This window comes from Brassica napus, unplaced genomic scaffold, assembly GCF_020379485.1.
Source record: "Brassica napus cultivar Da-Ae unplaced genomic scaffold, Da-Ae ScsIHWf_2833;HRSCAF=3613, whole genome shotgun sequence".
In the NCBI taxonomy this organism is placed as follows: domain Eukaryota; kingdom Viridiplantae; phylum Streptophyta; class Magnoliopsida; order Brassicales; family Brassicaceae; genus Brassica; species Brassica napus.
In genome coordinates, this window is record NW_026016096.1 from 24,010 (window position 1) to 38,598 (window position 14,589).

Here is a 14,589-nt window from a genome sequence, read left to right on the forward strand (position 1 = left end):
CTGGATTTGATGTGCAGGTTTTTCAGATCTGGAAGACTTCTGGGACGACTTACCTGTTAGTCGTCTGGAAGTCGTCTGGAAGTCGTCTGGACTTCTAGGAAGTCGTCTGGATTTTTCTGAGCGTTTTGGTAAGTTCTTATGTCTGATTTTTCTTCATTTGGTAACTTCTTGTTGTATAAAGTTCTTACTTTTTTCCCAAACTAAAACTCTCCAAACCCACTCTAATCTCTTTGACTTGAAAACACCAAACTTTATATGAATTTTTCAATTTTGTCTCATGTCTTTGTTACTAATCTATTTTTTTTTTTGCAGGTTTTTAATTATTTGGTACTCATCTTCCACTAATTTAAAGGTAGATCTATTATTTTTAGATATGTATTTTTGTGTGTTCTGTAAAGGTAGATTTATCTAATCTTCCACTCATTTTTTCTGTTTTTAAGCCATTTGAACGTTTTTGAATATGCAGGTTTTTCAGATCTGGATTTAATATACAGGTTTTTCAGATCTGGAAGACTTCTGGGACGACTTACTTGTTAGTCCTCTGGAAGTCGTCTGGAAGTCGTCTGGAAGTCGTCTGGACTTCCTAAAAGTCGTCTGGACTTCCTGTAAAGTCGTCTGAACTTCCTAAAAGTCTTCTGGCAAAGTCGTCTGAACTTCCTGGAAGTCGTCTGGACTTCTTAGAAGTCGTCTGGACTTCTTAAAAGTTGTCTGGTCTTGTCTACTCAAGTGGAATCCAAGCTTGTCTTTGTAGATGAATGATCTATAATAGTTTTGTTTGTGGTCTGTTTTATGAATTACATGTATACTCTTTTAGTTGTGAATTTTTTGTAAAATCAGTAATAATGTTTTCCAAGATGTATTAAATGTGCTAACAATGTGTTTACACATTTACAAATCAATGAAATAATAGACTTCAGTAGACTTTTTCTTATCTTTGGATCTCTCATATGCAATAATAAACTCCAATGGCCTTTTTCTCATCTTAATAAACAAGAATGTTGGTAAGAGATGGAAACAAACAATAGTAACTAGTCAAAGCATATCATATTTTTTATAAGTTTGCATTGAAAAACTTAGTCAAATTTAGTAAAACTAAGGGAGAGAACATATTTTGTAAATATGAGTTTTACATATCTTGAAGTTACTTATCACTCTTAAAAATACAAGTTATTCAAAAACTAACGTAGAAGACTTAAAAACTAGTGGAGAAGACGCGGACGACTTCAATCTAAGTTGTCTAGACGACTAAACTATATGTCGTCTGGTCAACGCAGAGGTTATTTTTGCAATTGACTTTGAAATCTGTTATTTCGGACGACTGAAAGTTAAGTCGTCTACTATTGTTTGGTTAAAAAAAAAACTCCAAAAAAGCTAGACGACTTACATTTCAGTCGTCAGAGGTTAGTTTTGCATTTGACTGGATTATTTCAGAAGTTTGACTTTTTGGACGACTTACATTTCAGTCGTCTAGTGAAAATTAAAATAATAATATTTTTTAAAAGTAGACGACTTACAGTTAAGTCGTCATAGGTTAGTTTTGCAATTGAAAAAAAAACTTCAAGATTTAATTATATACAGACGACTTATAATTCAGTCGTCCACGAGACGACTGAAATGTAAGTCGTCCAGGATTTACGAGGTTTGACCAGAATCTCGGAAAAAAATCCTGGACGACTTACAATTAAGTCGTCTGGTGGACGACTGAATTATAAGTCGTCTGTGTATAATTAAATCTTGAAGTTTTTTTTTTCAATTGCAAAACTAACCTATGACTACTTAATTGTAAGTCGTTTACTTTAAAAAAAATATTATTATTTTAATTTTCGCCAGACGACTGAAATGTAAGTCGTCTGGGGAAGTCAAACTTCTGAAATTATCCAGTCAAATACAAAACTAACCTATGACGACTGAAATGTAAGTCGTCTAGGTTCTTTGGAATTTTTTTTGAAACCAAACAATAGTAGACGACTTAACTTTCAGTCGTCTCAGGTTACAGATTTCAAAGTCAATTGCAAAAATAACCTCTGCGTTGACCAGACGACTTCCAGGTAAGTCGTCTACAGCCAGACGACTGAAAGGTAAGTCGTCTACAGCCAGACGACTTCCCAAGTAAGTCGTCTGACGAACAGATCTGGAAAAAAACTCGATGTCATACCTTAAATTGGTGAGATAAGTTCCTTAGCATACATAAGGCTTCTCCAAGCACACAGAATCACAAACGGAAGTCACCCACCCATAATCGTTAGCTTCTATGACTCTATGAACCATAAAAATTTTAGAATCAAAATCTTGGGTTTTTTTAGCTCATTGTGGAGAGAAAGTGAGAGATATGTTGTGTTTAGTTCACAAGAATGGAAAAAGAAGAAGGGTAAATCGATTTTGGGAGCATTAAGAGCTTCAAATTGGTTGTTCATGGTGGTTGTGGTATTGATGACAATGGCAATCTTGTAATTACTTGAAGATGATGAGGGTGAGAGAGTAAAAATGTCATTTTCGAAAAAAAAAAAAAAATTGATGGCATTTTCGTAAATTATATGAACTTGTGGGGTGAATAGGGCAAAACCAATTTTCAAAAAAAAAGGAGGTTAGTTTTGTGTTTGACTTTAAGTTGTAGGTCAATTTTGCAAAAATCCCTATAATTGGCCCAGAGCTTCCCTCTTCCAGGATTATTTCCATTTTATTATCTTTAATCTGATTATAATAAAATTTTCTCAATGTGATTTTAATTATCCAACGACTCAATTCACTGGCTTGGCTTTACAAAACATTTGAACAAGGTGTACTTGTCTTGGCACAAAAAGAAAGTTGTGTAGCTCTTGTCTCCAGTGTCCAGTGCCCACCCAAGTAGGAAAACGAGAATCTTGAGAAAAGAGATAGACTGAACCTTCATTTGCCGCACCTGGACTCACCTCTGTTGTTGTTACTGTTGTGTTATGGCACGCTTGCGGACATTTCTGGATCTGCTATTTCCATCACACATTAAACACTCAATAAGTTCCAAATATCCTTATAAAAAAATCAATAAACAATAAAACACTCCACAAGATCCAAGCCTAATCTGAATCATTGCTTGCTGCTATAGGTTTGGTTGGATGCTTGGAGTTGTCATAGTCTTTGAGTAGATGGATGTCTTTTGTTCCTGTTTTAATTGCAGACTATAGTATTTATCCGTGTGTTCGATTTAATTCGTAAGTTACCCCGGAGTGGGTTTTAGCTGCCTGTTCTTTGGGCTCTTGTCTCTGGGGATGTATGTTATCCGCCAGCTTATGTACTAAACTATCGTATCAATGAATTTCAATTTGGGAAAAAAAAAAAAGATCCAAGCCTAAGATCTACTAACTAATGTGGTGGATACATAATAGCTAGCTGGTCTGGTTGTTGATTTTATCCGAAATTAAATCGTTAATGAAAAATAAAAAGCCTTAGGGGCTTTAACCAACGAGAATGCCCGTTAATACATACAATATTGGGCCTCAGTGGATCTGATTGCAGGCTTTAACCAATAGAGAAGACCTCGCCGAAAGACGCCGCAGGAAATCGCGTCTTCTGGAAGAAAATATTTGATTTTTTATCTGCTCGTAACTTGCAACTTGCTAGCACCGTCGCGTCGAGTTCCAATGGCATCTCTCCACTCCCTCGCCGCCGTTTCTGTAATCGACACTAAAGGAACAGCACATACTTGGTCTTGTTCATCAACTCTCCGCCCTTTTTCATCTCTACGATTTAAACCCAGCGAGCTCTCAATATTCCCAAACCATCGCAAAGGCAAAGGTATCATCACCATCTACTCTTTCTCTTTCATATTTGGTTGTGGGGGTAGAGAATAGATGCATGTTTGTTGATAATGGTGAATTATTGAGGGTAGTTGTTGATATGGATTTATTGTGTTAGGGGGAGCAATAAAGGCGCAGTCGAAAGAAGCAAGTCTTCCTGTGGGAGAGGGAGATGCATTAACTAGTATCAAGCATCTTCTCCTGCCTGTGATTGATCGCAATCCTTATCTCTCTGAAGGCACCCGACAGGTTTGCTTTTCCACCCCCCACCCCCACTTCCACTTCCACTTCCCACTTCACTTGTCTGAAAGAAATTGGTGTGATTAGGCTGCTGCTACAACAACTAGTTTGGCAAACAAGTATGGAGCTGATATCACTGTTGTAGGTAAATAACCTACATATATATATATATAGCCAAACTTCTTTAAGCACTGTGAGTTTCTCGTTTTAATTCACTCACGGCCCTTTGATTCAGTCATAGATGAAGAAAAAAGAGAGTCTTCTTCGGAGCACGAGACTCAAGTATCCAACATCCGGTGGCATCTAGCACAAGGTGGTTTCGAGGAGTTCAAGCTGTTGGAGAGGCTTGGGGAAGGGAAAAAGGCGACGGCCGTTATAGGAGAGGTGGCGGATGAGCTCGGGACGGAGCTGGTAGTGTTGAGCATGGAAGCCATCCACTCCAAGTTCATCGACGCCAATTTGCTCGCTGAGTTCATCCCCTGCCCCGTCCTCCTCTTGCCCTTATGAATTATTATTATTATTCCTTAACCATGCCAAATATTTGCTGTCTTGTCTCTTCTCGTACGCTTCCTTGAATCCTTCTTTTTTTTTTTCCATGTATTGTCTCCGTGGAAGAAACTAGAGAGAGTGGGTCGAAATGTGAAATGCACATCTTCTGTATGTTTTTTATTGTGATGGTTCTGTGTGCCCGTTGTGGTTGTTCTTCGTAAGCCATAGTCCGTCATAACTTAGTTACTCACTCTAGTTATTAGGACAAAAGGTCTCCTTATAATGACAAATTTGCTGGCTGGCACGAATGTAAACTGGATGTTTGGTTTCAGATAATATTCATTTTAGGGATTGACCAGCAACTGCCGTATGGCATTCTGGTTTCATCTTTATTTTGATTTGCATGTTACCTAGCTAGCCTTGTCGTCAATGCTTGTTTGGTTACCTACAGCCTTTTTTCTCTTTTCAACATGCTAGCTACATAAGTATAATGCAGTCTTCTGGAACTCCTCCCAGTTCATGCACTTGCGACAGCGGAGGGGTTTAGGGATGATGACACTGCAGATCTCTGCTAATGGGGGCACCATTAAAATGGCTAAGCTCGTGTAGTCATTCTAGCTTTGTTTTTCATATAAATGATATCAATATTATGTGTGCTGTTGTTGTTTCGTGATATTTTGTCTGCTATATATCAGTTAATGTTTTTGAGTTAAACAAGACGCGTGTGGGAAACAAATCGATAGGAACAATGTTTTGAGATAAATTAAATCTTTTAGATTAACTGCATTCTCTCTCCCATGAGTTGGAGAAGCTCATGCATCGTGGCAAATGTGATACTAGCTAGCTAGATCCAGGACAATATTTTTTTTATGTTAGCTTGTTGGTTCTAAATGGAATCTCTCTTGTCCGAAAGTTTGGTAAATTTAAAATATTGAATCCGAATCCCATATATGCATGGTGGAATGGAAACCATTGAACGTGGCTTTTGACTTTTACTTTATTTGTTTTTTGTCTTTTACGTAATGACAGATAAAGAGAGGAAGAAGAATACGCCATCATCGTCCTCATCCCTACCTATCGTCTCATCCAATACAATGACTCCTTCATGGGGTCGTTCGTTGCGCAATTCCATCACCATTTAACTTGTGTATAGGGTAATCAATTTGTTTGTTTTCTTCTTCTTCTTTTTTGGTTAAGTTTGGTCATCAATCAAAAGTATTAGTTTTGGGCGTTACATGCTAATTGATTGATATTCTCACTCATTTTCTTTCAATATTTTAAATTAGTGGGAACTGAACACGTTACGTTTTAGGCTTTGGATCCACTTTACCAAACCTGTCCATGGTCTATGAGGCTTTATCTTTATATTCTTTTTTTTTTGGTGCAAATTTTAAAATTTATACCAAGTTTTTCTTTATTGTCTCTGTATTGCGGTTTTTTTTTCCGGGTTATTTATTACTCTCTGCTCTTCCTATAGCTTCATCCTTTTTTTTTTCCTGACAAGAAGGTAGAGAATATGTTTCCTGACAGCTCAAAGCGGGAAGAAGTTGTTACTGTTGATGTGAGCCAAGCCAAGATTCTCCTCCAGTCCGACCATCAATATCTTGATGTTAGGTACGCTCATCATCACTATATATCTATATGCTCATGTTCAGAGACAAATCTTCACTATATATCTACATACGCATGTACCCGCAATTCAAGCTGTTGGTTAGTACTTGCACATGCAGGACTGAGGAAGAGTTTCGGAGAGGCCATTGTTTTGTTCCTAAGATCCTCAACGTTCCCTACATGCTCAACTCGCCTCAAGGTAATCAAAACCAGTCAACTTTTTAGTCATTGTCAATTAAGAAACCAATTATACTTGATATATATATATACACACACATATAAGACCCCCTTGTGATATTGTGATACAATAGGAAGAGTGAAGAATCAAGACTTCTTGGATCAAGTGTCTTCTCTTCTCAACCCAACATATGATATCCTTGTGGTAATATCTCTTATCTTCCTCACCACAAGATCACTTTTTTTTTTTCTTTTCTCTTTAGTTGTTTTTTTGGGCCATGAAAGCTCAAAAAAACTTGGTAAGTTGGGAGAGTACTTAAATGACATGGAAAGTCAAACATTTGATGTTAGTCATGTGCTCTCTCTCATTAGTTTGAAATCGATCTTGATACGCACAGGGTTGTCAGAGTGGAGCCAGATCCTTAAATGCAACAACTGAACTTGTTGCTGCTGTAAGTAATCCCCTAATTTGATTTATATGCAAATTATTATAAAACTCAGTCACTCCGATTATAGCAATGAATCAATCATACATACATACCATCTTTTAATGTAAAAATAAAATAAAATAGGGTTTCAAGAAAGTGAGAAACGTAGGAGGTGGCTATCTGGCTTGGGTGGACCACAACTTTCCCATCATTAAAGAGCAGCAGCAATCTGCAAACTAAGAGATGCATGCATGCACCCTCTTTAAATTTCCTTTTAATATAATGCAAACTGTGATGGAATAATAGCTATCTCTCTCTCTGTATTTAGAATCTGCAGTGTGTTGTGTTATTAAGAAAAGAAAAGAAGAATTTGCAGTGTGTTGTTGTATTAAATAATACAGTGTTTACATAATTTTCTTCGTAAGCATTGTCGCTCAGATGAGTTTCCTATTGAAGTTTCCAATGAAGCTACCAATGCAGAAAATATGGAAAGAAACAATGAAAGAGATGATTTTGAAAATATTGAAGAAATTTTGGAGACACAAGATCAAGAAAGAGAAAGTGCTAATATCTGGAGAGAAGCAATGGCTGAAGAAATGTGGAAAGATGCAACTACTTAGAATTTTTTTTTTTTGACAACAGCTACTAGTTTTATTTATTAAAAGATATTATAATAATAATTTTTTAAGTTTTTTTAATTATTGATTTGGAAACAAACTCCAATAAATATTCCTTAACAAAAATAAAAAAGTATTTCAAACCACTCTGTTCAAATCCTTCTCACGAGGAAAGATTCCACTCAAATCTATTAAAAGAATCCTAATTACAGTTATATTAAATTCCACTAAACTTCCAAAACCAATAACACCTCTGAAAAAAGAAAAGAAGAATTTCGCAGTGTGTTGTTGTATTAAATAATACAGTGTTTTCATTAAATCTACCCAACCAAACCGAATCGAGCCATAATCTCTGGGCCTTTGAGTAGATATATATATATATTTTAAGGCCCAACCAAAGCCCTTGTCCTTTTCTTTTCTGTTATCTCGGTCCCGACCAAACCAAGCGCTCTCTCGACAGACTCTGCGGCGGTATCTCATGTCGAAGCAGCTGGAGTTGCCGGAGAGTTTCGTTAGGTTTTTAGAGGCGAATGACATTGATCCTTCAATCTATAATGAAGGAGATTCACTTCCACGCTACGTAAGGTAAATAAAGAGACCCTCATCCCGATTTATAGTTTTGGAATTGAAACCAAAGAGGTTTTTGTGTCCGTTTGAAGGTTGAAACCTGGGTTCGAGGATGTTGTCCAAGAGATTGAATCTGAAATTAACTGCAAGATGGAGCAGCTGAATTGGCTGCCTGGATTTTACTCAATTCCTCCACATGTTCATATAGCGAGGTCCAAGGCGTATCAGCAAGGCAAGGTGAGAGAGAGAGAGAGCAACCAAAGTTCATCTATTCTTATGTCAAAGCCAAGCCTTATTCCTTCTTCTTCTTTGTGGGATGGATTATTTCAGATGTACGGAATAGACGCAGCTTCGGGTGCTGCTGTTTCAGCTCTTGGTATCTCCCCAGGAGACCATGTCTTGGATCTTTGTGCTGCTCCTGGTCATCATTCTTTACATTCCCTTTTCTTGATTCCATAGCTGTGTGTGTGTATTGTTCATAACAAATACTCTCTCTCAGGTGCTAAACTGTGTATGATGCTAGACCTACTGGGTGACAAGGGCACTGCAACAGGTGTCGATGTTGCAAGGCATCGCCTCTCTGCCTGCAGAACAATGCTTCAGAAATATGGTCTCGGTGAAAGGAGTCGTCTTTTCCTTGCTGATGGAACTACTTTCTCACTTCCACCCACCACAAACCTACCTTGTACACCGAGCGACCAACACTTTCTACATTCTCTTTTTTTTTTTTATGATTCGTAAACCTATGCTAAAGAGTTCATCATCCAGGTGGGTCATGTGATGAAGAAACATTCAAGCAGTGGACTTCTCGTAGACCTTACAAAGAAAGGAAACAAGTAGCCAAGACCAGGAATAACTTTGTTTTGCCGCTTCATGCTCACCCGGAAATTGTTTTCTACGGACACAACTCCGGAGTAATTGGGCTACCAAAGAAGGAGCTTTTTAGACCCCTTGACCAAAATGATTGCGCAAATCGTGGGTATGACAAGGTAAACTTATGATCTGCTTCAGATAGTAACATTCACTTAAAAAAGCAAGCAACGTAAACTAATGACCTCAAGTGTGTGATTTTTGCAAGGTTCTTGTAGACGCAGAGTGCACACATGACGGTTCAATCAAGCATATCCAGAAATTTGAACAATGGGGTTGGACAACCTTGGAACGCCGTGTACTTGATGCTGAGAGAACCGATACAAACTTGACTGCTCTTCAGGTAAAGACCGCTTGTTATATTATATTTACCTCTGTGGCAATCACTGAGAGGGTCTTTGTTTGCAGTTAAATCTACTGAGAAATGGATTCAGATTGTTGAAACAAGGTGGCATTCTTGTATACAGCACCTGCAGGTAGACTAACAGTATGCTCTGGTGTGTGTCTTTCTTTTTTTTTTTTCTTTTAGCATGATCTAATAAGTTGTGCCAACTAACAGTTTGACGCATGCCCAAAACGAAGATGTGGTGGATCAGTTCCTTGCTGAAAGCTCCTCTGCAGGTACATAATTTTGAACAAATGAATCCAACTTTTTGAGGTCAGACTAGTGAGACAAAATTAACAGAAAACTGAGTGATGATGCAGAGCTGCAGGAGATTGAAATGGCCAAGGAATGGCCGTGTAGAAGTGGACGCACTCCAAAAACAGTGCGTTTCGACCCTTCCACCTCAGCAACCAGCGGCCTCTTTGTTGCCAAAATCAAGAAAATGGCACCAGAGAAGAATGTGTTATGATGTTATCTATTATAATCGCATTGAAAAAAGGGTCGTTAGGTTCTCGACTGTCTGAGGAATAGAAAGTGGATTTGCTTATTAATTTGCCAAATCCTAATTCATGAACTGCAGCTGATTTGTGTCGTACAATAGAACTTGCCAGTCCCGCCTCTTTTCAACTAGAGAGGTTGATTTTAAGTTGTAAACCTACCACAATGATTTGTTGGTTGTAGCGCCATGATTGTATTCCACTATATAATATTCTCGCAAGGAAGAATAAAGATGCAGAAACGAAGAATTGACCAATGGCATCAGCTCCTTTATCTACATAATAAAACCCCTCACAAGCTCTGCTTAGTAAACTTCCACATTCCACTGCTCACTCCTCTTCAATTGCTTCTTGTACTCTAACCAATCGATCCCTGTTAAAATCACCCCCCAGTTAAGTGAAACCATGTGCAGCAGAGACTTGTTTGGTTTTCCAAAAACAAAAAAATGAAATGAATTGAGACCATGATCTCATCTATACCTTTCTCCATACCCTTGAGGCCACACATGTAAACAAATGTGTTGTCTTTCTTCAGCAACTCCCACAGCTCTTGTGCATACTCTGCCATTCTTGTCTGTATGTACATTTTCTCTCCCTTGTCGTTAGTCTGCTCCCTGCTCACCGCAAAGTCCAGCCTGAAGTTTTCCGGATTCTTCTCCTTCATCTTCTCAAACTCCTGTCATTTATTTTTATCCACACAGGTCAACCAGTTCTATTTTAATGAAATTAAGTAGTGACTAGGATTACCTCCTTGTAGAGCAGTGAGCTGCTTGTGGGTACACCCAAGAAGAGCCACGCCAAACCATTGAACTACATATAAAGCCACAATGTCAAATGGTGATTGGTGTGTCAGAGAGTTTGTTCTTGGACTCACCTTGTAGTCCTCGTGCTCCTCAAAGAACATTTTCCACAAAAATGATCTAAATGGAGCTATTCCAGTTCCTGTTGCAAGCTATAAAGCAAACCGAGAACAAACAAGTAATAATCACAAGGAATGTTGATTATCCATTTATATTATATGACAAAATACCATGATGATGGTGGCATTTGGGTCTTTAGGCATAAGCATTTCCTTTCCAACTGGTCCAGTGATCTTTGCCTCATCACCCGGCTTCAAGTCGCCTGTAAAAATAAACACCACAAACAAACAAACACTAAGAAGAGTTCATGAAATAAACACCACAAACAAAATAAACACCACCCGGCTTCAAAAAAAAAAAAAAGGTTCTTCATTGTTTACTAGTCAGAGGGGGAAAAGCTCTCACGGTTTTGGAGTCTCCAAAGTCACCAATGGCACTGCTGGCTATAGAGTATAACCTCAGCTTGTGGGGCTTCCCGTTCTTGTCAATTCCTTCTGGAATCACTCCTATCGATTGCCCTTCTCTGTATGGAACCTCACCTATTTCATTCATATTGTTTTTTTTTTACCAAGCAACTCGAGTTAAAAATCAAAAACATTCTAATGACTGACTGTTACTGAATTTGTGGTGGGGGAGAAGCGTACCTTGGGTGGTGAAGACAATGTGCCAGGTCTCACCGGGAGCATCATCGCCAGTGATCCTGGTGTTCAAGAGGCATCGACCAGTGTAAGGGTCCTTTGGTTTGAATTTGTTGACAACTATTCCTTCTTCCTGTTTCTTTGACTCCTTGACTACTTTCACTGGCACCTCTGTTGTCACCTGAGCCTTCACTCTTCCCCCATAACTACACGCCTCCCGTGTGCTCTGTAGATATACAGAGCACAAAAATGTAAAGACTCTTTTGGTCATTCTATTCTATGGCAAGCTGTGATTAAAAAGCAAAGAAATGATACCTCGTTGTTGAGGAAAATCCAACGAAGGATGTTTTTGTGGGGAGAGACAACGACGACTTTGATGATGGAAATGAGACTGCAGCACCTATAGCAGCAGCAGCCATGTTTGATCAATAATGGAAGAAGGGATATAACTCTGGCAAAACAAAGAAAAAAAGATCAAAGAAAAATATCAGAGGAAGCTATGATACGATGAGGTTGTGATAGGATTTGCGTGAAGGAAAATGGGAGGCCAAGGATAAGTTATTACAGCTTTATCATTTCTCCTAATTGTCTACATATCCACCCATCTAAAAAACAGGTTCACACACCAGTGATCAAATATCAGATTTATAATGATCCTCATGGACTTATCTACTTTCACATGTAGTCATTGATTCATGCCATATCTTCAAAAAAGGGCTCAAACAATCATCAAATATCGTCTGCAGATTATTAGAGGAATAAGTAGAGACAGTATCAAAAGAGAAGACCAGCTACAAAAAGCTCCATTCTTTAATCTTCTTGCTTTACACGTAGGTGCTATTAAACAAGCCGAGAGAAACACAATTGAAACGTGCGTGCGTGCAATTGAAATACAAGCCGGGAAACAAGACATCCAAAATGGAAACAAATTGAATCAATTGAAATTGAAACCCCTTGATCCTTTTGACTGGTACAGGTCCAGTCTCCCCTTAGCCTCCTGCAACAGAGCTTCTAAGCTCTCCAGCTGTGTCACCCAAGACTGTTTCGAAGCCCACTCCAACACTGCCAGAACCTCGTCCTTCGCCAGCTGCTCACTGTCCGGTACATTAAGTGCTATGTAACATAGGAGCTCTAATGCCGGAATCTGAACCCCACTCTCTCCAAAGTAGGCCAACTGAACCAGATGTTTCCCTCCTCCAGCTTCTATAATACTCCTCGAGTGATCTTTGTGCAAGTAATTCTCAGTGCAGGCGAATTTTGTGAGGGCAACCGCTGCTTCCCCTGTCACTTCAGGCTCTCTTTCATCCAGGAGCTTCACCAAAGGCCCAATCATCCTTGACTCTGTTGCTCTGAAAGTTCTTGCAAGGTTCCCTATGGTTCTCATGCACGGGATGAGTAGCTCAGAATCCGCAATCTCAATGATTTTGAGCACCTGATCAACCACAGCCTTGCAGGCAGGGGAATTAGGCTTGAATGCGGAGCGTCTGAGGTCGGCGTCCTGCTCTGCAACAGCCGTGATCTCCATCAAGGCCATAGCTGAGTTGTATCTGACCTCTTCATTGCCCTTGTCAATGAGAACAGCGAAGCAAAGGAGAGCTCTAGACTCGGTGATGCTTTTGCAGATGGTGGAGTTGCCTTTGGCCAGCTTCCAGAGCGCCCTAGCGGCCATGGCCTTCATCTGAGACTTGGTGGCAGAGTCTTCCAGCTCTCGGGTCTTGGAAGTGGAATTCTGGTGTTGGTGTAGATTGCAAGGGGGCTTAACAACAGCACCAGCAGCTTTACTGTGGAGCGTGGTGGACTTCTTGGGAGGGTTGGCCATGGAGTTGACGACGACACTGTGCATCTGATTGGGCATTTGCTTCCCAGTGGGATGGGGAATAGAGGTGTGATCGTCGTCGACAGCCTTGGAAAGAGGGTTCTCCTTGGCGAGAACGAGAGCGTGGTGAATGGAAGTAGCCTTGTTGTTGACAATGGCGTACTTGCTGTGCTCTTGGACGGTTTCGAAGGCCAAGTGACCAACGAGAAGGCGAATGGCGTTGTGCTGAGCGAACATGTCTTGGCACTTGGGGTGATTGGAGACGAGCTCGGAGGTGGCCCAGGCGACGACGGCCTGGACCTTCATGGGGCCTTCCTTGAGGACTTTTCCGAAGACGGAGCAGGCGCCGCCGTGGATCATATGCTCGACGCTCTCGGGGTCACGACCGAGCAAGCCTAAAGCACGAGCAGCGTTCTCTTGGCCCTCGGGCTTGCCTTCCTTGAGGAGCTTAAGGAGAGGGCCAACGCCTCCTTCCTCGATGATAAGCTTGGTGTAGCGATCGTTGTCGCGGGCAAGAGAAACGAGGGAAGCGGCAGCATCGGAGCGGTCTTCGAGGGATCCGGTGTGGAGAAGAGCAATCTGCTCCCAGATGAGGCAGAGGATGGGCTCGTTGGCGGCGATGGGAGGAAGGCCGAGGTAACCAGCGTCGCCGCGATCCTCAGCGGGAGCGGAGACGCGGAGGAGCCAGGAAACGTCACTGATGGAGTTCTCCAACTGAGCAGACATCTTGCGGAAGGCGGCGGCGGGGATGATGGTGAAGACGCGCTTCATGATCCCGTTCCCTCGGCACTTGAGCACCAGGGAGAATGCCTTGTCCAGCATCTGCTCCGTGTCGTCGATTATACGCCGCGTCGGCCGCTCGTACAGATCCGAACTTGCGCGCGCTGCCTGCCGGAGAAGACCAGCAAGCTTCTCCGTCTTCGCCTTCACTTCCGCGCACTCCTGCTTGAACGAGCTTGCCTCATCCGCCGCTTTCACCACCTGGTCTGACAGTTGGATCGGCTTCGCTAAGATTTGCTTCACGATATCCGCCATCGACAAACTGATTGGATCTGAAACCAGAATCGCCAGGAATGAAGAATCCTTTATATTTTTTATTTCACAGAAATGTCAAACGCGAGCGGCTCTTGGCTGAGTCTTTATTCAGTTCAAAATGACTACTATACCCTTCCCTATGACTTTAGTCAGTCCCCCGTATATGCCTTTTGGCCTTGGACTACTGTGGAAACAAAGTTGTGGTGGTGACCACGTCCACCAGTCAAAACACTTAACCAACTACAGCCATCGCTTCGCTCGCTGATATTACATCATTATCTTCTACCGCTGCGCGCGGATAGTATTTTGTTTTTTTTTCATATTTTTGTACTATTATGTCAATTGTTTAGTTTTATAAAATGTTATGTTTTTATTGTAAATTTGGAATTAAAAATCTAGTTTTTCCTTACTGTAAAGTAAGTTAATTTTTTTGAATCTTACCACAACACATTATACATAAAGAGAATATAGTTGGTCTTTATATTCTTATTTGGTGTAATATTGAAAATTTTGATGGTTTTTTTAAATTATATATATTAGGATTGATTTTCGTGACTATATTCTATAATTGTCTAAAAAAATTGTT

At 40.3% G+C, this 14,589-nt stretch overlaps 5 protein-coding genes across 6 annotated transcripts; 3 read left to right on the top strand and 2 right to left on the bottom strand.

The window, feature by feature from the left end:
- Positions 1 to 3,474: 3,474 nt before the first annotated feature.
- On the top strand, positions 3,475 to 4,703 carry LOC106406080. Its single transcript, XM_013846672.3, has 4 exons — positions 3,475 to 3,771; positions 3,892 to 4,022; positions 4,101 to 4,158; positions 4,249 to 4,703. Exons 1-4 carry the CDS (start codon positions 3,618 to 3,620, stop codon positions 4,518 to 4,520), a joined length of 615 nt encoding a protein of 204 aa, XP_013702126.1. The 5' UTR covers positions 3,475 to 3,617; the 3' UTR covers positions 4,521 to 4,703.
- Positions 4,704 to 4,915: 212 nt separating this feature from the next.
- On the top strand, positions 4,916 to 7,155 carry LOC106426403 (thiosulfate sulfurtransferase 18-like). 2 transcript variants are annotated; one of them, XM_022706923.2, is made up of 5 exons: positions 4,916 to 6,116; positions 6,218 to 6,312; positions 6,425 to 6,495; positions 6,689 to 6,742; positions 6,863 to 7,155. In XM_022706923.2, the coding sequence occupies exons 1-5, from the start codon at positions 6,019 to 6,021 to the stop codon at positions 6,956 to 6,958; spliced, it is 414 nt and encodes a 137-aa protein (XP_022562644.1). In that variant the 5' UTR covers positions 4,916 to 6,018; the 3' UTR covers positions 6,959 to 7,155. The 2 variants fall into 2 exon arrangements, with proteins under 2 accessions (XP_022562644.1, XP_022562647.1); XM_022706926.2 differs by having other exon boundaries at positions 6,233 to 6,312.
- A 588-nt stretch (positions 7,156 to 7,743) lies between these two features.
- On the top strand, positions 7,744 to 9,911 carry LOC106406053 (ribosomal RNA small subunit methyltransferase F). Its single transcript, XM_013846650.3, has 9 exons — positions 7,744 to 7,920; positions 7,995 to 8,139; positions 8,233 to 8,323; positions 8,402 to 8,587; positions 8,671 to 8,891; positions 8,981 to 9,115; positions 9,181 to 9,248; positions 9,332 to 9,393; positions 9,478 to 9,911. The coding sequence occupies exons 1-9, from the start codon at positions 7,814 to 7,816 to the stop codon at positions 9,624 to 9,626; spliced, it is 1,164 nt and encodes a 387-aa protein (XP_013702104.2). The 5' UTR covers positions 7,744 to 7,813; the 3' UTR covers positions 9,627 to 9,911.
- On the bottom strand, positions 9,683 to 11,763 carry LOC106406069 (ferredoxin--NADP reductase, leaf isozyme 1, chloroplastic-like). The gene is made up of 9 exons (XM_048774075.1): positions 11,718 to 11,763; positions 11,468 to 11,603; positions 11,159 to 11,378; positions 10,895 to 11,053; positions 10,685 to 10,776; positions 10,529 to 10,606; positions 10,402 to 10,464; positions 10,135 to 10,330; positions 9,683 to 10,027 (listed from the first exon to the last, which is right to left on the bottom strand). The coding sequence occupies exons 1-9, from the start codon at positions 11,726 to 11,728 to the stop codon at positions 9,960 to 9,962; spliced, it is 1,023 nt and encodes a 340-aa protein (XP_048630032.1). The 5' UTR covers positions 11,729 to 11,763; the 3' UTR covers positions 9,683 to 9,959.
- Positions 11,764 to 11,944: 181 nt separating this feature from the next.
- On the bottom strand, positions 11,945 to 14,166 carry BNAA02G34820D. Its single transcript, XM_013846640.3, has one exon. The coding sequence runs from the start codon at positions 14,001 to 14,003 to the stop codon at positions 12,087 to 12,089; it is 1,917 nt and encodes a 638-aa protein (XP_013702094.1). The 5' UTR covers positions 14,004 to 14,166; the 3' UTR covers positions 11,945 to 12,086.
- Between the last annotated feature and the right edge of the window lie 423 nt (positions 14,167 to 14,589).